Here is a 22,628-nt window from a genome sequence, read left to right as displayed (position 1 = left end):
TAACGTTGAAGGACGAAACGCACAAAGAGCGAGCCTATCTTCTGCGTTGGTCCTTCTTTCATACCTAATAACAATAATCTCGTAACATACATCAAGTAATTTCTGTAGCAGTCAAATAACTTTGAAATATGCATATCACTATCGGCTACGATCCATCTATTACGTGTGTTTGTTTTTGTACGTCGCTTTTCTGGTCGTTAACAGCATCCTATCAGCGTCGTTCAATTTCTTTGACTGACTATTTTGCTTCTGCTGTTACAAGTGTCGGAGTAAAGCAAAAAAGCTGCAAGCAAATGTCAGCGGGGAGGGAAGTGACATATGTGCGCGGTTCAGGTGAGACGTTGTCAATTTGTCAGTCCAGCAGTAGTTGCGCCGGTCTGAATTGCACCCGCAAATGCATCCCTTCTACTTTCTGCGACGAGCGCAACTGCCATATTGACAGCGATACCGACACATCTAGTAAACTCTGCCAAGACTCAATTACGTACGGTGGGCGAGCGAACAAGCGAGCGAGCGTGTCTGCCTGGAGCGCATCGCAGCGATCGCTATTGGTGGCGCTTCTGCTGCGGTGACGGTGATGGGCAAGCGGTAAAAGACGAGGGCAACACGAGGCGGAAACAAGGTAAGACCAGCGGAGCCAAGAGCAGTAGTAATGGCATCATGATCACCAACGCAGCAGCCCCTGATACGATCGGCCATCGTCAGCGTTTGTAGGTTGAGTATTTAGTAGTGACGAGGAATAGCTGCAGAAGGACAGAGAAAATCGCCTCTGCTGATAGAAGCGGCAACGATGAGCGGCAGAAGCAGCTACTAGCTCTCGTGAGCCACACGCACAAACGCTTGTCGTAAATCGTAACACTGGGTCTGGGCCACAGAACTTACGGACAGCGTCGCGGTGCGTGAAACAATAACGTACGCAACACCGGTGACCGCCATTAGCAACAACTCCAATAGCGAAGCAACATCATACATCATCATATCGCGTAAAACAACGGTAACAAGATGAATCCAACAGTGGCATAAACGAAACGCCGTCGCCGACGAAACCGATTCTGGTAAGTGACAACAAGCGACACTGCCAAAGAGTAGAAACGAAAGGAATAAAAAACCAAACCAACGAGACATATTCCGGTACGTCCTACTACGACAAGACGACGACGACCAATCGTGACCGTTAAAACGTCGAGAGCAGCAGGCAGGACTGCATTACTGCCGCGGGCCGGGTAAATGCACGTTGACATCGATCGTGATCTCATCGCTACGCCGAGAGCAATGTGATACGCGGTTGCAAACCATCTACTTTTACTCGTGTTCAATCGTGGCTGTTTCTTGGAGTCGTTGTCATCATCGTAATCATCGCCATCATCATCATCATCATCATCTTCTTCTTCTTTTTCGTCTTCTTTGCTGACCGCATCGATCCGCAGCGGGCTACTCGAACTCCGCCCCTCGAGGCAGCAGTCGTGGCGCGACATTGATACAACAGCAGTGGCGGCGGTAAAGCAATACACGAACACAGACCCACATCAGGTAGATCACCGAAGCTCCGAGAAGGAGAACGACGATGCTGTGATTATATCTGGAAATTTTAGTCGATTTTCCAGATAAAAAAAAATGGAAAAGAAAAATGAAAGTGTAGGTGGCACAGGCGCTCGTTGAATTGTGGGAGAGCTGTGAACTTTGGCCGCGCGGACCTAGGGTATTCGTTAATGGTATCAGCGCTGAAAATGTTTTGTTTGTGTTGGAGATATATAGACAAAAGTAACCAAATACACGAGTGAGATCGTCTGACACGAGTAAGCCGCACGTAGCTTTTTTTACGAAACCAGCTAATGCTGGCGTGACATATGCAATCGATATCAATACAGCTGTCAGCTAACAAGCCGTGTCAGGAAGGCATATAAACATTGCAGGATAGCAGGACATTGCCCTGAGAGCAGGTTAAAGGAAAAAGATCCCGCATAACGAATGACAGATTTTATGCGAAACAAGCTTGTTGACGCGATACCAGCTGCGGTGTATCAGCTCGATTTCATTTTGCAGGAGAGTAGTCATCATCATGTGTGAATAGGATATAATAGTATGAGTTCTAGGGATTTGTGAGAGACGGAAATTTTCGACGGTGAGAAACGGACAGTCGTCGACAACATGAAGCCCCGAGCCAATAGATTGTGTCTGGAGCTTGCCCTATTGCTAGCAACCGTTTCAACAACATGGTAAGATATGGAAATATTGCCGTCTTCATTCTTGGCAAGCGTACTTGGAAGACTAACGAGATAATCAAGGAAGAGGAGCAACTGGATGGGCCCAGGACTATAAGAACAGCCAGCTTTTTCGCTGTTCATCTAAATAATCATGCTTCTAGCTGTTCTGTGTTAATAGTCCTTTTACTTTGGACAGTCACAGACACATAAGTAGACAAAATGGCAATTTGATATCTATACACTAAGACCCATTATTAGAAAAGACTAAAAAAGTTTAATTCCTAAGTTTAACAAAGATTATTGAATTTTAAAATTTAATGAGCTATCATCAGCAGAATCCTACCTTGCCCTAGTAAGCTGATTCGGCCATGTCGCTAGAGTTTTCTTTTTACCTTACCGCCAAAAGTCCCTTTATATACTAAACCTTATTTCATTTGACCTGTACCGTTATTTTCCCTAGGCACGTCAAACGACATTCTGGCCATTCTGAAACATGATGAGGATATATAGCTCAGTCGTACGGCCTGCTCTTCTGTTACCGTAGATCATTCTCATGTGCCTTACATTAATAGCGTCCATGCAGGCTTCAGAGTAAATGGATCGCTTATATAGAAATCAGTAGGCGTTCCGATGTGTTTATTAACATAAAGCTTTGTTGGTTTTTAATAGACAGAATTTCACTTACTTACCACTCCTTAGAATTCATTAAGTGCTATATATATATATATATTATATATTCCAAGATAATTTTAAGTTTTATTACAAAATACTGACAAAATACTACTCAAACAGTGTTTAGTCACTTCCTAATGATTATTTAGGAAAAAACTATATTTTTATTAGTTTGTATGGTTTACTTTACTACCGAAATAGTCTATTTGTCAATTGATTTGTTTCAGTAATTCTATGAGAAATACTGGAAAGCAAAAGGAAAGCCTATGGTTGCACGTGAACACCAAAAATATAGTTTTTATTAATTCAACACGGTACAGCAGGCCCACCTCTTTCATCAGACCTTAAGTTTATTGTATAAATATTTTAATAAAGATACCTTAAATTGTAGCTATGAGGGACTCCGAATCGAACATTTGAGCGTGCTTCAGACATGCAGTCACCAAAATCAGAGGTTTTACAATCTCTTTCTAAGGACAATCGTATTGCACTCGCATACTCTGCAAGTTACAATTGACCGGATTTCTTAGAACTAAGGTACAAATCAGCAAGATTGGACCTTAATTCGTCACAAGGATTCACTGACATTGGGTATCAACTATTTTGAAAAAAATAATTATTCAACCCATTCATTCGAATATACGTCTTTAAAATCGAAAATTTAGCTAATATAACTTCGATATTTCGGAGGGGTATCGCTGTCAAATTAATAAAAGCTTCTTTAAGAAGAAAAAGGTTTTTTCTTAAATCTAGAAATTCGGCTCTGGTCTACAAAATATTTGCTGCTCTAAGGTCCTATTTCTTATCCATGTTAAAACACTAGCGGGCATATTTCAACAGCATAACCATAGAGTGATTACTACGGCTACTGCAAAGTACTCAGAGAAACATAAGCTCGAAGCAAGCTATTTTTAATGTTGGCATTGTCTGCAAAACGTCATGATCTATATGAGGGTAATGATCGATTTTGCGCGAGATATCTATTGCAGAGCCAGAATATTAACAAAGGGACATAACATATATAGAACTTTAACTCTAGACATGTCACTATCTTTTGCTATTCCTATTTCGATATATCATTTTCTGTATTTTGAGACCTTTTCCTGAATTGCGGCGTGCGGCAATTATAAAAGCTATCTGTTCTAGTACTCCAACTGAAATGATCGATGGAATCATAGGCTACAATTATTTCGTAGAGATATTTCGCACCAACCGCCGAAAACAACTCGCTAGATATTAAACCCAACACAAGTTCTCTAATGGGAGATGATGTCTTAACGTAATTTGTTCAGGAAAGCGTCATATATATATATCTATGAACTCATCCCAAAGCCTAAGACCGGTCGTCACTGTTTACTTGGTAATTGTTTTTACCTTGAATGTACAAAGTAGAACGGTGAGTAAGAACCAGAACTTAAATTTAACCGTTTTGCGCTGACGGCCTTGCGAACGACGACTGTGAACTGGTTGCCGCGCATGCAGGTTTTAGCGCCTGACAAAAACAAACGATAAAATCTATTCTACATTTGCTACGGAAATGAATACCACTGTTATTATCGATGCAGCTTCATGTATTCTTATGTTAAAAAGGTAATTGAAGATGTTCTATCTTGTCAATGCGGTAATCTAAATATAAAAAGAAAAACTTTTCCTGAAGGCTGACCAATATTAGATATCTGCAGGCTGTATATTCTGATCCAGCGGAGTGGTAAATACTCGTACGCGACTGACTATTCCGACAGCTTGAAGAGATTGCTCCAGTTACCTCGACATTTAACTTTAATCTTACCCACCATTTCGCTTATAAGAAATCAAAGGAACTGGCGAAAAGACAAGAGGAATAGGGCGTCTGTAAAGTAATACAAGCTGTGTATCTAAAAACGTTCTAAAGATAGGCGTCGTATTAGGTCAAAGGCAATTGAAACGTTCCTTTCGAAAAAGCTCTCTTGAAGTATATTTTGGTCCTACTTGATCCTTAAGATTCGTCAATTCTTTATAGCAGTTTTTTGGTCATAGGTTGCATTAGGCCTAGCGGCTAAACGATTCATACGCGCAAGTTCATAGCTTTTAATAGTTTTTTAGTTTAATAGATTTTTACAATGCAAATAGACACAATGTTTTTAATCTAGATTAAATATACCGAATAGCTAATACGCATAACATCATCTGGCACGATACGAGCCGCAATTGTAAAGCGTCGATCCGGACCATCAACGATGCGTCTGTTGTGGATAGTGGTCAGACCAGACAATGCGAGTACTGAAAAATGTCAGCCTTCATTATTCCTTTTCCTACGAGCTGTTCGATTTTGCTTCAAGGTGGACGAACTAGGCTTTATGTACGTTTTCAAAAGGTGCGGTCTATAGTTCTACATCAATTCTCACAGCAATATTGTCCACGACGGCCAGCTGTGTGGCAGATATAATTCATTTTAACACGTTGCTGCATTTCGTCTTAGGGCTTCTCTGTAGCTGTTTGTTTCGAGATTTCCCAATATCGTGACGCCAAAACTTGCCACTATTTCCGATATTCCTAACGGATCGAATCACTGCTATTGCAGCAGTTGTTCTTCAGAAGACTGAGAAAGCCCAATCGACGCATAATAAATAGACAATTTATTTAATTTTCTTTAGAAAATAGTGGCAGTTTAATGAAATTTCAGCGAAAAAATTAAATATGCCATGATATATAGTTAATTAAACTGTTATTAATTAAAGTTGATGTACACTTAATATCCTAAATGACTTACCAGTGTAAACAGTGTTCTATACAAAGAGGAGAAATCGATGAAAATGAATTTCAGCATTATTTAATATACTTCGCTAATTAAACAGAGGTAGTATCGTCCCTCATCGTATCGCCGCTAGACCGTTCACTGGGAAATAAGCTTGAATACAAGTTATCAAATCCCGTTTGATCAGCTCTCTATTTGTTGTTCCGTAACACTGAAATTGTGATGATTAATGTATCTCTCATTATCCGTACATCCAATTATACTAAGCCCATGCGCTTAGAGCTCAGTGCTCGCATATGTCTCACGGCAGAGCTGGTGGTAAATCAACACAAGCCCGTACATACAAACCGAATATTTACGGAAGAACACCTATGTATGTGGTTAAATAACCTTTTTGCCATTAAGAAGAAACTCCGCTTTGTGTGCTAAATGTGAGGTCACGCGTAGAACTGATAAAGTTAACAATATGAACCGTTTTATTCTACTTTGAAAACAGCTAACAATATTTCGTCGTCCTTCTATTGATATGCCATTGTCCCGTTCATATCTTTGGCGCTAGGTCGTTCATTGTGCTCGCGCCTTCACTGTTCTTGGCGGGCAACGAGGAGACTATCTTGGTCATCAATCCAAAGTCGCGGACGCTCAAAGGCGAAATCGGCCTCGCCAACAATCCTCAACTAGGCACCGACCCGACCTATACGCCCCAAGTGCTGACGCTACAACCTGGAGAGGTCAGTATCTTTGGCCAACGCTAGCGGTAACAGTTTCCAAGTATTAAATGATAACCGATGTGATATTTTCCCTATAAAATGATGATTTTTAGTGTCCAACTGTGTGAAATATTTCTGCTGGATCAGTATTGAGCTATTGGGAAGCCATTGCTGCAGAAACTGCGATTACAAACAACGCGAACTAGCAGTTACGTCGGCGTGAACTTCGACCGGATCAAATGTGTTAGTTGAGCTGAGGTTCATTCGTGGACAGTGGGCGGCTGTGTGTGTTGTATTCTTGTTACGTTTGGGTCTAATAGGATTTAATTGTTTAAGGTTAGGTAAACTAGCTATGCTAACTGCGCCGCTAGTGTAGTACTGAAGAACGTTTGATGTTGTTGGTATGATTCATTTAAGTATGAAATTCGAGTCTCACAATAACTTAATGCCATCAACGCTCGAGTCCGTTAGCGGAGAGCTAGATCATCAAGACCATAAAGCTCTACCAGAAAACACTGTACTTTGAATGTAATATTATCTCGTACTTATTCTTTATATGAAATGATCTAACGGCGCTAGGTTTCTGGACACGTCAGCCTTTATCTTCGATAGACGATTATTTACTGTGATTGTTTAGGTCAGCGATAGCATTGGGCCAAACCACTTCATTAATCTAGACCAATTTTACCGGTGCACTTATAATGAATACAGCGAATCTCGACGGGAGTAATTTTTATCTTACAATGTTTACTATTTGAGTTACTGATAAATCTGAACGTGATCCTTCAACAGTTCTCTTTTACTAAACTTTATATAAACGCTTACATTCATCCTCACCTTCACATAATATTGTTTTATCTGTTCTCGATTATGTATCAGCGGGTTCGTAGAAACGATATAAAAAGAATAAATCTAGCTATCTTAGAGAGCAACTTTGTACTTTTCGGTTTTCCAAACAAAATACACACATCGCAAATTGTGCATCTTCGAAGAGATCGATTCTCTCGCTGGCTTGCATCAAAGCTACTGAAGTAGCTATCGAGGTCAACTTTTGTATAGTATATCATAGCTAGCATAGAAGACCACAGCAATATTGCATACCTAAAGCCTCGTTTTCTCTGTGGTAGTCCTAAAGGAAAAACGAACCCAAATATTAACTTTGTCGCAGGATGTGTATCTTAAAAATCCTCACATAGATCATACAGCATATATATATGTATATGTATACGCATGCTCCTAGTTTGGCCTTCTTAAACCAGCTTACCGTAAGCAGCTTCTTAAACTTGCTTAACTAGCGTCGGATCCGTTTGTCCATTTTCGTGGGGGCTCATTTTGCCATGATCTGTGTGTAGCCTACGACAAAGAGGCAGACCAAGATATTACCATATGGAGTCACTGTAGAATCGTTGAGCTCGCGTAGAACTATAATCGAAGCGCGGTCCTTCGATGCGAACGTTCAGCAGCTAGCTAAACTGTGCGGCTAAGGAAAAATTGTTTCAGGCTTGTTTATTGCAGCCGGAAATTAAAAAAAAATTTCGTAACTAATGGACAAACATTTATCCGAAAATAACAACCGTACAGATAAGCTCTGTATCTTCAAATTTTCAGTTAAATAGAAATATAGAATGTCGATGACGTCAAAGCGCTCAGACGACTGATAGCGGGGTCCAATGGTTTCGGAATTTTCCAGGCGAATTATTCATAGACAGACTGTTGAGGCGAGCTAAATCAACATGTGATAACGATGTACGACACATGGTTTATTATGTCTTTAATCAGAGCCGAACGTGGTGGTCTTTTTAATGGTTTAGAAAGTTCAACTCAACTCTATGGTTTGACTCTGGGTATAAAACACCGAAAAATTCTAGACAACGTCAAGTGCCGCAATAGCGTCATGTATTCCTATTTATAACAGCCTACATTGCGCGGTACTGTGCTTATCTAAATTTCACCACTGTAGGGTTAGTTAACTACGTCGTACGGAATCAGTCTTAGTTTACATTAAGCGGCGGGGTCATTGGATGAAACGCCATCCTGGTGATCCTTTGCCCAGCCGTTGGCACAGAGTTAATGCAAGATATTTTCAAAACAAATGCATAACCGAAATGTAATTATGAGTGCATACGTGCATAGCCAGAAGGAAGTGGTAAAAATTAATCTGAGAAATTCATTAGGGTTTTCGCCACGAATAGAGCTGCCCCAATATCGGCTTAGGCGTTCTCATTTCTTCAAAAAAGATCCGTTTAGTCATATGGGGTAATTTGGTCAACAATCTGCTTTTTCAGTTTCGAGTTGTCAAATTCAACATACACCAAAACTTCACGCCATTCATCGATCTTAAGGCAACATTCGATGGTGTATCGCAAATACGTACATTCTCGGTGTCCCAGCGCGGATTGCATATCATGGTGCAAACTGATAAACCGATCTACAGCCCCAAGGAGAAAGGGGTTCACGTACGAGTGATTACGGTTGATCAGCAGATACGACCGGCTGATAGAATCTACAGAGTACAGATCAAGGTACGTTAAAATACTCTACAGACCGTCATGTGTAGATATCTGTATGACGCTGGCTTCTTGGAGGTTTTTACGTAGAATGCAAATGGGATTTTAAATATTTGGAGTTTATCTGGCTGAAAATTTACAGTGGTACACGTTGGAAAAAATATTATCAGCTGAATAGATATTATTATCAACGGAGTCTGTATGTATAGTGCGTACTTGTCAACTTCTATTGATTGCTTTAAGAGCGGTATAGTTTCTGTGTGTGCTGTTTTTCTAGCAATCATTTGATATTTCTTTGTGTTTCAAATGAGTTAAGCTTATCTCTTATGGCTGAGGATTTCCAGTGAAGTTCGCCATTAAACGCCAAAGCAACTCTGCATAAGTTTTTGCACTTGCATTATGCTCAACTGCTACAGAAAGAACGGTAGGAAATTGACTCAAACTAGCTTGTTGAAAGAAGATTGATAATGACTAGTTGTATGAACCTTAAAACTTGCCTGACCTAACACCAATCTAATTATATATAAATCCGCAGCCTACAAACACTGGATGAATCGAAACAAAAAAAAAACCTTAAAAAAATAATTTGAAGGTCCATGAAGAATTCGTTTTCTTCCATAATCATGCAGCCAAAAATGTATGAATTTTTGCTTGGCGTACCCGCTAAATGTAGTCGTTTTGTTTGGCCATTATTTGCTACGATTCTTCTTAACCATCTCAAGTTTCTTAAGGAGGGAATGCTGAATAGACAAGGCCTTGTTGCAGCGCCAGTTTTACTCAATGTTAAAGTTCTAGAGTTCTATATAGAGTGCAGGAAGCAAGCCATCGTAGAAATGGCATTGTGTAGATGGTAGAATAGGTGTTTTGGTAATAGTAATATGGCTTTTGCTGATGAAAAAAAAAGCTTAAAATTGATACTTAATTTTCCCAAATTCCATATCTACCCATCAAGTTTTAGAGTACCTAATCCACTTTGGTGCTAACAGGCTAGCTCGTAGTCAGTTAATAGTCGCCACGCTATCTGACGGAGGAAATACAGATTTCATAAAATGTAATGATGTCATATAGCGTAATGGGATCCGTCAAACTGCAATAGGTGTGTATGTTATTTTTAAAGACACGTATTTGTCATCTCTTGTTATTTGCTTGGGGAGGTTAGGGGGTCTAGTTGTGACCTCATTGACGCGAACGATCCGTCAAGCCAGCAGTGCTATGCCTATAAGTAGTTCAGTTTTGTCTAGCGTATGATTATTGACAGTGCGGTTGTTATGCCATCTTAACTGTGGGACTTTACGGAAATCTGAAGGGAGCTCTGTGTCAATAACGTATGCCACTACGTGAAGTCACGTATTACACTTTATTGTTGTACTATCTAAATGCTTACGGAGCACTGAAAAAGATGAATTTATGTTCAATAATGATGATCTGATGAAAATTTTTTACTATTTGCATTGTTTTATATTGACTGAGAAGTTTGAAGTCCACTATACGGACAGTGGATTCTTACAAGAATGACTTTTTCTAACTTATTATAGCTTCTGGGGCCGAAGCGCGTGGTACTAGTTTCAGAATTGGTCTCTTTGCTAGTGGGTAGTATAATAGGACCAATTAACAGTCCTTTAAAACTCTCACAATTGACATAAGGTTTACGGAGTTTCAATATAAAATAAAATGTGCAGCCAGCCAGTCATTCATGATAAATCAATCGGATCCCAAATGAAAAAAATAGCAAAGTTTCCAGAAAATAGCGTACAGACCTGCTAAACTTCTATGGATCACTCGTTTGCTCAGTCGCGCGTCCGACTGCTCGAATGGTGGATCTGTAACCAAGTGTGTAAATAAACAGAAGAACATGTATCTATTACTCGCATGAATGTTTCTCAAAAATAATATTACTAGATTTGTACGAGTATCTAACGATACTTGTTGGAAATTTAACTTGAGACTAAGTGTGAGAGATAAGATGCGACAATCTTATCATGCCACTATATTGGTCCAAGCGTTCCGAGACGGTGTAACTATGTTCCTCGTTTCGTTTGTCTATTAAAATGAAGATAGTCTGGTATACCGAAACACCTCGTGCAAATTAAGTTACTATCGGGGCAAAAAGACCAAAAACCTAACAAACCTCCAGCGTATTGTAGTGGTAGCTCCAAACCGAAAAGAGGCAAGTAATATAGTAGAATTTGTATTTTGAAACATTGCTCTTAAAATTTACATTACAAATTTACCTTAATACATTAAGTGGATTAATGCTAGTCACTAGTGGGTGGTAAACGCTTGATTCGTACCCAAAGCAGCAATCCTTTGCAGAACCCGGAGAATCGTCTGATGATGTCAAAGGACCTCCACAATGCGACCCTATCCATGTTCCATCTTAACTATCAATTTCCTGAGGACCCAGATTTGGGTGAATGGAAGGTTGTCGTACTCTACGGTAACGATCTACGCCAAAAACTGGAACAGAAATTCGAGTTACAAGAATATGTTTTGCCGACTTTCCGGGTCGACATCGATATAACCGACACATTGGTTCCCTCAATGAACTCAACGTCTGCAAAAATAACAGCTACGCACGTCTACGGAAAACCGGTTCAGGGTCAAGTGTTTGTCAAGGAATTTATAGAAACTGTTATAGGAAATCCCACGCATTGTAAGTTTTTTTTTTCTTGCTAGAAACTCTTATTGACATTTGGCATAGTGAGAGAATAGACGTCCATCCTAACAATATTGCTTGCCCCGAGCTGGCGTATTGGCGCTGGAAGATTAAGTTTGGAAGGAAAATTAAGTCGAATAAACAATTCTACCTGTCGTAGAAAAAGGGCTTTTTGCGTAATGTTTTTGTGTACCCGGAAAACTCATCCGCAAAGAAGGCCAAACATGTCAAATCAAAAAGTATCTTATATCGTCATTGTTTCTTCTGCATCATTTCTTCTGTTGGCTAATTGGAGACCTATAAGAGAATAACTTTCGTGTCCATGTTCGTGCAGATGGGTCTCTTAACTGGACGAAGCTGAACGAGGATGGTGAAGCTGTATTCAATATTGATCTCACCAAGTATAAAAGTAAAAATGTTTGGCGAGCAGTGATAAATGAGAAACGACTATTGTTACAAGCCGATGTGTATGAGCTAACTTCCGGCAAAACTGTCACAGTCAAAAGTGATCGAGCAGTCTTCGAACGGTCGTTCTATAAGGTGTCGATGGCGGAAATGCAAAAGTCAATTCGTCCTGGTTACCCGGCGCTTATCACGGTGAGTCATTGGCTTTCAGTCATTTCCGAGACTTCATATCCGGTCTTCTTCACTTTATAGAAAAATCCAGTCATATCCTAATAAGATGTTTGATTAGCGCTCGCTCTTCAATCCAAATCTGTTTTTTCCTATTTTTTTTTTTAGACTACTACCAAAGTCGATATACTAATGATTCTCTATAAGGGACAAAAACCATTTTGAATTCATGGGATCAAGGACTGCCACTAACGTAACTGTTATCAAATAGTATATTTGATGTATACAATAATCAACATGATATCATTATGTTGCATTTAGCTTTTGAAGTTAAACTCCATGCTTTTGATGTATATTTTCATGAATTACTACTTCCACATCCATTGAAAGGTCATCCGTTGTAGGGGGCCATTGCATTACACCAGGATTGTAGCTATTTCTATGCATAGGCATCTGCATTTTTGTTTGCTTCACTTTATTGAAGTGGATAATCGACTCTATCAATCACATCGTTATCTGAAATCGCAGATACGTGTACGATATCCCAATGGAGGTTTTGCCAAAGACGTTCCAGTGCGTATCAGAGCATACAACGATGACGAAAGACCGATCGCAGGTGCACCACGTAGGCCTGAACACACGGATGCGTACGGCAGGGCCAGCTTCATTGTTCCCACCGAGCCTTCGTATACACAAATTCGTGTCGACTTTGAAATAGGCCAACATAAAAGGTCGATGCCAGCTCACTATACGTTTCGGGCTCACAAAGAAAGACAGTACATTGCTCTTAAGAAAGTTCCCCCGGAAATGCAATTCGAGGTTGGCACCTCGTTTCCGGTTGAAGTGCATTTCAAACCGGAAAATGCGTTTAGTGGAGCGATCGTTGCAATTATCGCCGCCGGTATGTACGTTTTTTTTACTCGCTATTGCTATTATTTCATGTGCCTTAGTAGTTAGGAAAGGTTCAGAAGAATCGCACCTTTAGACAGCTGAATAACCTCGAGAACTTAGCGGTAGCGGGGGGTTACTATGGCTAGCACAGAGGGTTAACTGCAATAACACGCCGCAATGAAGCACCAAGAATGGTGGCTTGCAAACAGAGATATTGCATTAAGATGAGACAAGAGTTCCAACGATTTCGGTTTCGATTAAGGCCGAGTAGGCCAACTCTGCTCCTAACTTTAAATTGTATTCGCTACAGTACCGAGTGGCCTTACACAGCGTCTATGATATATATATATATATATATATATATGCAGTGTGGATCATGTCCGAAAAAATCATGAGTAAGTAAATAAGTGCTGATGGGCATGGGTGGAGTCGGACGATGTTGCATTAAACACGCGTAGTGTTATTACAAATATATATATATATATAATAACACCCGATATTATTATACTTTGGGGTGTCTGGGCTTAATCGCACCCGCTTGATAGTCTTCGTTTGTTTGCTTCTCATCAAAATGAAAAAATATATCTAACGATATGAATGATAATATCAACCTTTAAATATAGTAACTCAACTATATCTAGACTATTTAGGTGGACTAGGTAGCAGTGACACGTTGGCTGGACTTAAAAGGTAGAACTATTATCATTCACTACACGGGACACTGCATCTAATGCACATTAGACCCCGGATCTCAAGATTCTTCCGAATAAATATCACGAAATAGCCTTAACCTGTTTGGTATCTATATATGAAGGAAAAAAGAGGCACTGTACACTAAATAAATATAAATCAATAAATCTTAGATTTTAGAAAAAAAAAAAAAAACTTTCGAGGCATTTAAAAATATTGCTCCGTTTAGCTTTATACTAATTTGTGAACTGACTTTATATTCAGTTTATGTCAGCATCTGTGCCAGCAGGACCTCCCCTGTTATTAATGTGAATTAACGACAGAGGAGGTGCTATTTTCTATGCAACGCTCCTTAGCATCTAAATGATTCTTTTTCTTCCACATGTGACCGCGGTAAATGCAGGCAGGGTGTTACAGGTGGAAAATATGCCCAAAAATGGGTCCCGAGGTGTCGTTAACTTTTTGATCACACCAGAAATGTCGCCGTTAGCCCGTGTTGTTGCTGTTGGCTATATGGAACGAAGAAATGTTTCTATAGACAGTTATATTATGTCGATAAAGCCACATTGTCGACACGCCGAATTTGAAGTGAGTGTGTTATATATATATACATTTATGTACAGGCTACGGCACCATAATTTTGATTATTTCTTATAAAAACAGATATTTGAAGGAAACTTTTTTATATGCCAAAGTTGTTATTCCTCGCAGTCAGGATAATATTAAAAAAATAACATAATAAAATATAAAACACTGTGCTGACTCCACACTAAGTGGTAATTTTTAAGCTATTTCTTCTTTATTTGAGTTTTCGGTTTGCTTTGTCAAAGTTTTAGTCTTGGAATCTTTCAGGAGCCACATGAAGAGCGGCAATAATGTAAACTGTGAATTTCTGTTCGAAAAAAATCACTGTTTTTTTGTAATCTTCATGACGATTTGTCGAGTGCGGAAACACTGGTTGGCAGCTTCCTATTTCCTCTCAAAGTCGAAAAATGACGCAGTGTTAACGACTATGATGAGCTCGTTTATTTGGCATAAAAACAATTTTAATTTTGCCCGTAAATGAATACCCGTTACGATAAACAACAGTTCGCCAATTTAGGTGTTATACCCTGCATATGTAATTATTCCATCTCGGTAGAATGAACGCATGACTTAGGTTAGGTGACTTAGGTTAGGTAAATAACACTATGTCTCGCTCCTCGTTTTCTTTTTTCTTAGAAACCACAGCTAAGATAGTTTCAGATCACTAGCGAATTGAAGTAAGTTCAAGTTATTGGGAAAAATTAGGCTATATGGATAAATATTGCTAAAGACCAAAGAGTTCTCAATTTTGCCGTATAACAATGACATTTAACTATTCAGAAGCGTTCAAAAACACGACAGTTATAGACACAAGTAACTTGCTTACACATAAGTGCATACAATGGGGTGATATTTATTATTTTTAAGCGGCTATATGGGACGCTCACTATTCTAAGCAAAGAAGTCTGATCCCTATGTTTTATACACTCGCGTCAGTTTTCAATAAAACCTAAAAAACGTCAGCGTACTTAATGATGTATATTTCCGGAACCAATGTCCTCTTACTTAAAAATGGCTTATCTCGATAACAAAATGTGATTCAATTGATTTCGGTAATTAGGACTTGTGTTACTGAACGTTGGTTGCAATAAATCCCGAAAAATGAAAAACTGTCTTCTTTTTTTAGCTTGACTGTAGTTTCCAGCCAACCCCTGGAGGGCATGGTACTGTTAAAGTGTTCGATGCAGAGCTGGGTACCACTGTCGGCCTTTCCATCGTCGATCAAGCGGTTTACGCTCTAAAAAATCGTCCCCCCCTGACTAAAAAGCAAGTAAGTGCAAAATCGCTACGTGGGTTTTTTCCTTTTTTCCACTGGGCAAAAAGTCATTTCTGCCTATTTTTATGGGAAAACAAAGGAGATGCCTTTTGCTACTAGTAATCGTGAGCAAAAACAGAGCACAGCAAAAAAAGTGTTTCATTGCTCACCATGCTGTTTTTATTTATTGTTCCATCACGAAGATATTCGACAGGTTCATGGAAGCTGACAGAGGCTGCTCAGACGGAGGTGGAGCTGATGTGGAGGAGTCAGCGGGTTCTGCCGGCTTAGTACTAATCACTGATCGTGTTATGACCAAAAGCTGTCAGGATTCGAAGGAAAAAAGGCGATCTAGACGGTCTGCCCTTTTGAAAGAGAGGTCAAATGACGAATTCGCTTTAAAGTGTTGTGAACTCGCTTACAGCAAGTATCACAGCTCTAGGCACGTACAAAAACGTTTTCCTTCTATTACTGAAAGAGTAGATTGGTGTTGTTACATAGCCACTTTCAATGCAGTCTACTGAGAAGCACATTAGTGAGTGACAGTTGAATTGAAAAGACCGTCTCTTAACTAACAAAGGAATATGAGTTAGTCGCATTAGAAGAACATTGCATAATTTAACCAATTAACACATCGTATTTAGAAACATGTATACCAACTCATAGTCATTGCCGCGTTAAGCTACCTCGATGTCCGCAGGCTTTTCAAGCACCTGACCAAAACCACAAATCTATATTTATCTATCTATATCTATATCTATCTATCTATCTATCTATCCAATCTGATTATTTCTGCGGTAAATGAAAACAGAAATACGAAATCGTGCAAGCAATAACACCCACACGTCACTTTTTGCGTCTGGATAGGTCTTGTGAGGAACGAAGCGAATCGCTGATTCACGAGTTTGATGGTCAACGTCTACGTGAAGTATGTCAGCAGCATTTTCTTCAATGTTGCCATAAACCATTGGTAGGATCTCATACTGGCCATATCCGTCCCTTCTCGATTTTCACTAGGCAGAAACTCGATGGTCGGCGTAAGTACGAAGCTTAAATAGCAAACATTGCTTTCTAGAGGTTCATGCAAAGAAACGATTTTGCACCGTGAAAATCATCAACGTTTCAATTAGTAATACTATTTCATATTTGTACTGGAATATTTGTATCTGGAAAAGGGTGATTTTGTGAATCAAATGAATATGTCCAGCGTTCGAGGCTTCTTGGTCGTTTTCTTCATGTGTGTATTCTACATATATGGATCACTGTAATAAGGTGGATCCAAGGGCTAATAAAACTCCGCTACGTGAGTGATGCATGGAAAGTACTCTATATCTACCATTATTTTATACATGCGAGACTGGCTAATTATTTTTTTTGTAGATCTCAACTAATGTACTCGGGTGACGATGAGACGCTTATATCCTCTAGAATAATAACACATACCCATTAGGTTGAAACGAAGCTGGAAATAGGATGTGATAATCGATGTTTATTCACAAGATTGTGCCAGCTGTTACAGGTTTGCCCCGGTCTGCTAGGTCGTATCACTTTATAAGGGGCAATTTTGAGACCATTGTTTTGGGCTGTTGTCGGCTTGTGCCGAATCCGTCTACTGGGTCATGGTAGAACTTTTTTCTAGCGGACATGTTTTATGCGCAGACTTACGAATGCAAACTTGGTTTGATACGCTTGAAATGTAATTCCTTTTATTGCCCGTAGAACGTATTGGAGGCGTTTTACCTGACCCGCAGGATTTCATCGAGGAAGAAGAGGAGCCTGTTCCTGAACAGCACATCCGCAAGGATTTCCGAGAGTCGCTCCTGTTTCAGAATATAGAAATTACAGGTAACTTTATAGCTACATTAGAAATGGGCTACTTTCACCGAGAATGACTAGTGTTTTGTCGTCATACTTGTTAACATGTGTGCGAACAGTATATATACATCTAAGGTTATGGTAAAAAGCGATAATTATTTTTAGTGAATAATTATATATGATCCGATTATGACACAGTACTTTGAAATTAATGAGTTGTCGTTCTATTTGTATCTGTGTAAATTTCAGAGAACCATTCAATTAGTAAAGTTGATCTCACGCTTCCACACAGTATCACAACATGGTCGTTGGAGACTATATCTGTAAACCCTCGTGGCGGAGTTTGCGCCAAGGACCCAATCGAAATAACTGCCCTTAAAGAGTTCTTTATCCAACTGGATCTGCCGTACAAGGTTATCCGGAATGAACACGTACAGATCAAGGTCACACTTTACAACTATAGGGATGTGCCAGTTAGTGGTGAGTTTGTGTGTTAGTCTAACTTACACGGTTGTTCCATTTCGTACGCGCAAAAAAGCTTTAAGAGGGATCGTGAAGGTATGGTATAATGGCCGCAGAAAGACATGTACAAAATAAATGTGACGTTTTCTCATCTGAAATTTAGTTTCGACACTAAAATGTACAGGTCTGAGAATAATCATTTCTATGCCTATGGTAGGAAACCTATATATATATGGAGTGGAAGGTGTTTGTACCGAAGCAGCCCCGGGCCAGCGTTCGGAGAAGAAATCGTTTAGGATTCAGCCCTACTCGTCGTACAAAATTGCATATCCTGTTTTTCCCACTCACAATGGCACTCACGAGATTAGGGTGGAAGCACTTACTCTTTATGATTCGGACGCCATCGTCAAGAAGCTTTATGTTGTGGTAAGCGTTGGCCAGCTAACTATTAGCAATTCAAATATATACTATTCGAAAATTTTGCAGTGCAGTCCAGTGTTAGCATTTTCAGCATGACACATTGCTACCTCAATTAATGATTTTTACCTACAGCAATACTGCTGAAGTGATGTTTAATAAATCTTTCCCTTGAAGCTAAAATGCAAAGATGTGGTTTACTAACGTTAATTTCAGCCTGAAGGTCGTGAAGTGAGAAAATCGTATTCGGTGGCGTTGGATCCTATGAACAGTCAACGTAGAAAAGCCCGAAGTATCACATGTGGACCGAGTTGTGAATGTGAGTCATCCTATTGTTATAATCGCGTCATATTTAACACAACTTAATAATTGACTTGAAATGCACATAAGACCTTCTATGGCAGGACGAGGCCTGTCCGTATGTGTAACTGTGACACTGACAACGGGGGCAAACCGCATAACGCAGGACACACAAAATTTTCTCCACTTAGTAAGAATAGCTTCGACCCTTCAGCGTGTGCTGTTCTCAAACGTCCAAGTTAAGGTGAACTTAATTCAATAGGATCTTCCTCTATCTTCTTAGCGCCGATCGATACTGGAAAGACGGAATCGAATTTTTCGATTGGAAAGAACTATTAGATTACAGTTTTTAGTATGAATCGACAGTAGATCGGCATTTGGCGTTATCGTTTAGAATATTATATCGTTTTATATGATGTTGTACTATAAATTTTCCTTTTAGACATTGCGTTACTTAATCCTTACTATTATCCTCCAGCTAAAATTGACGCGTCGCAGCGGAACCAGACGATCGTCATTGACACATCGCTTCCCGACGATGTTGTCGACGGAACGGACTACGCTACGCTTCGAGTCATCGGCGAAAAGATGGGTCCCGCAATTGTCACCGCTCTTGACGACATTGAATCAATGCTAACTCTACCCAAAGGCTGTGGTGAACAGAACATGATGCGGCTTGCGCCCCTTGTATTCGTTACCGAGTTCCGGAAGGCGATCCAGCAGCTTGACGTCCCTACAGAAAAACGCGCGAAGGACCACATCATGATGGGTATGCACCGCACGCCTAACGCGCACGTTATTGTTGTTATTCCATGTATATATTGCGAACAAGTAATTATAACAGAAGCAAAAATACTCCGCTTATATACAGCAGCCTAGTTACAAAGTCGCTACTATATCCGCGATGGTACAGCGATATTTTTTCGCCTTATACTGCTTTTTTCACGACAAGTTTCTCTACGCATACGCCTGAACTTGAAGTGGCTACGAGGCCTGATTGCATTCGCTACGCGCTGTGTTTAGTATATAGAGTCGTCCATCAATACGATACAGTATCGACATGAAATAAAAGTTGCTTCCATCCACGATCAGAGATCACCCTCGTGATAAAGTCACATAGTCTAGTTTTTTTAGCTAATACGCAGGAAAAACTCTAATCGATGTGTCTGATGATGTAAGAACATGGCGATCCTCATGCTGCAACATTGTTCTTTTCTATATTCACACATTTTCAGCGTACAACCGACAACTGGGTTTCCGGAAGCCTAACGGTTCGTTCAGCGCTTTTCGAAACCGAGGCTCAAGTGTATGGCTTACGGCATTTGTTGCCAAGGTATTTTGTCGAGCGTCTCCCTTTTTTACCGATTCGGAGACGTTCCGGGAGGCTTCTGCAGATGCTGTGGATTGGCTATTGACTAAGCAAGGACGTGAAGGCTCGTTTGAGGAAACCAAACCCATCCTCCACAAGAGTCTGCTCGGTGGGGTAAAAGGTCGAAAAGCGTTGACAGCTTTTGTCACGCTTGCTTTAGATGAATGCCGACATAATATGTAAGTTCTTCTTTACGATTTCATCAATTATTTTCAACTCTAGTCCTGAGCACGCACTTCGTTTTGCGCTATCGATTTAAAGATTCAAAAGAGTGAGCTGCTCTCTATACGGAGATAAAACATTGGCGTGGGGTAATAAATTGAGTTTACTAGAAGTATTTAATATTGTGTTTCATTGCATTTGTAGACGTTCGGAAAATCACCAGAAATGGAGAAGCGTTCTTGATCAGGCTAAATTATATCTTATGCGTACATTGGATCAGACTCACGAGGGCTATACGGCTGCGTTAATGGCATACGCTCTCTCAGACACGAATGTATCATCTCAAGCAATGACAAATCTACGCAATCATTTAATTCTGAACCAAGAGATCAACACTTTCAGTATCGCAACAAATGATAATGCTCCGTCAACGATTGAAGGTAACTAAGTGCATATGATAAACCTATCTTAAGGAAATTCTGCTTTGATATAAATGACTATATGAAGACACGGCTCATAAATAAAATAAATCGATATTGAAACTACAAAGAGATATGTACATCAGTCACGTTGACAAAGACCTTCTAAATCTTCCGTTTACATAAAATGCTATAGTAGGTAGAAGCTAACTGAACGCATCGATTCGTTCAAAAAAAAAGAGCGCCTATCCATGCAGCGGAGGACCACTTGAAAATTATGCACATATATTTCGATCAACCCCAGTAAATCCGTGTGATCCTAAATATTTTCCAGGCAATGGGTATGCTTTGTTGGCTGCTACGAAAACTCAGCGAAACGATATGAGTTTGCCCCTGTCGAACTGGCTAATAACCCAACAGGGTGCCACCGGCGGGTTCCAATCAACTCAGGACACTGTCGTCGCTCTTCAGGCACTTTCGGAGTATTTTTCCAAGAACCGCGAATCCAAGATAGACCTGTCTGTCCTTATCTCACATGGGAAACACTTTAAGCGGGATCTGCGCGTTGCAGAGGATTCGGCAATGACTCTGCAAACGATGACTACGAACGACCTCGGAGACAAAATGTACGTCCATGCAACGGGCAGTGGTACTGGCCTGTTGTCTGTTCTCATCAAGTACAACACGATTCTTCCACTCGCAGAGCGGTGCATTTTTAATGTGACCATAAACGCGACGATCGAGGAGGCAAGTGATATGGACTCGGACCCATACATGGAATCACAAATCATCGATTCCGCAAGAACCCAGGCACTCCAAAAGGTAGATGAGCTTTTAGAGAGATATAAGAAGACCCGTCGTCGGCGCTCAATTCGGCCCGATCAGCTGGTCTATCGTCTCGATGTTTGCGCATATGTTCTTGGTGATGAACCAAGTGGAATGAGCGTAATTGAAGTTGACATGATTACGGGTTACGCGCCGATAAAGGGCGATTTAGTGTTACTTCAACAGCGTCTGAAAATTGACCGCTTTGAAATTCTTCCCGATCGAGTGAACCTTTACATAACTGAATTTCCCGTAGGGAAGAAGCTCTGTTACGATTTCCGGGTGGTCCAGGAGTTCACGGTTAGTAACGCCCAGCCAGCGACCGTTAGCGTGTACGACTACTACACAAAGGGGGGTAACTGCCCAACGTTCTATGAACTTCGTAGTTTCAAGAAAGTGCTCGTAGAGTGCGCTAGTCAAAACAGTGGGTCAAGGCTGGATAAGATGTGTACGTGTATTCAGAATTCGTGTCCTTCAAGAGAGCCGTTCCGGCCAAAAGTTAAAGAGCAGATCCAAACGATCGAACCTGGACGAGAGATTGTTTTGGGGTATATTTGCAACCATGATCTTGCGTTCGTGGGCACTGTCCGCAGTTGCTCTGCTTTCCATCGGACAATCTATTGCCAGGTAATGGTCAGTAATCTAATGTATTCAAAAAGCCCCGAAGCTGGTGATATAGTGACATTCGCAGTTCACGAATACTGTAAAAAGGTGATGATTGAAGGAGATCAGCATCTGTTTCTGACTAATGCTAACCTGCCACATAAAGAAGGTGGAGTTCTCCACAGAAACCATACGCTCAGTTCGAAGTCGATCATCTACAGGCTAAATGGCGCAATTGATGCTAATATTGTCGCTAGTTTTGATTACGTAGCTAAAAATATGCGTTGTCCTGATTGAATGTACAACTGATTTTTGTTCATTTACCATAGGATATATATATATACGAGTGTATAGATATGTATAGATAAAATGCCACTATTTGCAGATTGGGGCATTGTTTAACGTGCCTCAGGTGGTAATTTGCCCATCTCTGTTGTGAATCTACAAAGCTACGAATATATATATATATACTTAATAATTTTTAATAAAGTTACTATATGTAGAATGACGGCAGTGTTTTTGACTTCTGCCACATAGAATTGTCGTCGTTCTCAATCCTTATTACTTCGGTAGGATTAGAAACAAAGGAAGCGAATTCAAAGAACAGTAAGGCAAATGTAATTTGTCGTCGTTCGTGTCATGCCAATAAATTTCACCGCATGTTTGGTCTATCAAACAGATACCAGCTCGTCCAATGGCCTTTCTCTTTTCAGACCTTACCCAACTAACGGGTTCTGTCTATGACGACAAAACAATTTTGCCCAACTGTAGTTGCCCCG

The 22,628-nt window shown here is 40.2% G+C and overlaps 1 protein-coding gene across 1 annotated transcript; it reads left to right on the top strand.

Annotated features, from left to right (window-relative positions):
- The first annotated feature begins 482 nt into the window (after positions 1-482).
- LOC111269267 (complement C3) lies at positions 483-22,529 on the top strand. Its single transcript, XM_022848734.2, has 18 exons — positions 483-2,216; positions 6,170-6,341; positions 8,606-8,842; positions 11,141-11,480; positions 11,818-12,080; positions 12,585-12,957; positions 14,041-14,225; positions 15,349-15,492; positions 15,681-15,919; positions 16,345-16,514; positions 17,197-17,322; positions 17,542-17,772; positions 17,972-18,180; positions 18,388-18,490; positions 18,950-19,240; positions 19,707-20,019; positions 20,207-20,442; positions 20,756-22,529. Exons 1-18 carry the CDS (start codon positions 2,149-2,151, stop codon positions 22,144-22,146), a joined length of 5,091 nt encoding a protein of 1,696 aa, XP_022704469.1. The 5' UTR covers positions 483-2,148; the 3' UTR covers positions 22,147-22,529.
- The last annotated feature ends 99 nt before the right edge of the window (positions 22,530-22,628 follow it).

This window comes from Varroa jacobsoni, unplaced genomic scaffold, assembly GCF_002532875.2.
Source record: "Varroa jacobsoni isolate VJ856 unplaced genomic scaffold, vjacob_1.0 scaffold_145, whole genome shotgun sequence".
In the NCBI taxonomy this organism is placed as follows: domain Eukaryota; kingdom Metazoa; phylum Arthropoda; class Arachnida; order Mesostigmata; family Varroidae; genus Varroa; species Varroa jacobsoni.
The sequence above is the reverse complement of the archived record's forward strand: the minus strand, read 5'-3'. Positions and strand labels throughout refer to the sequence as shown.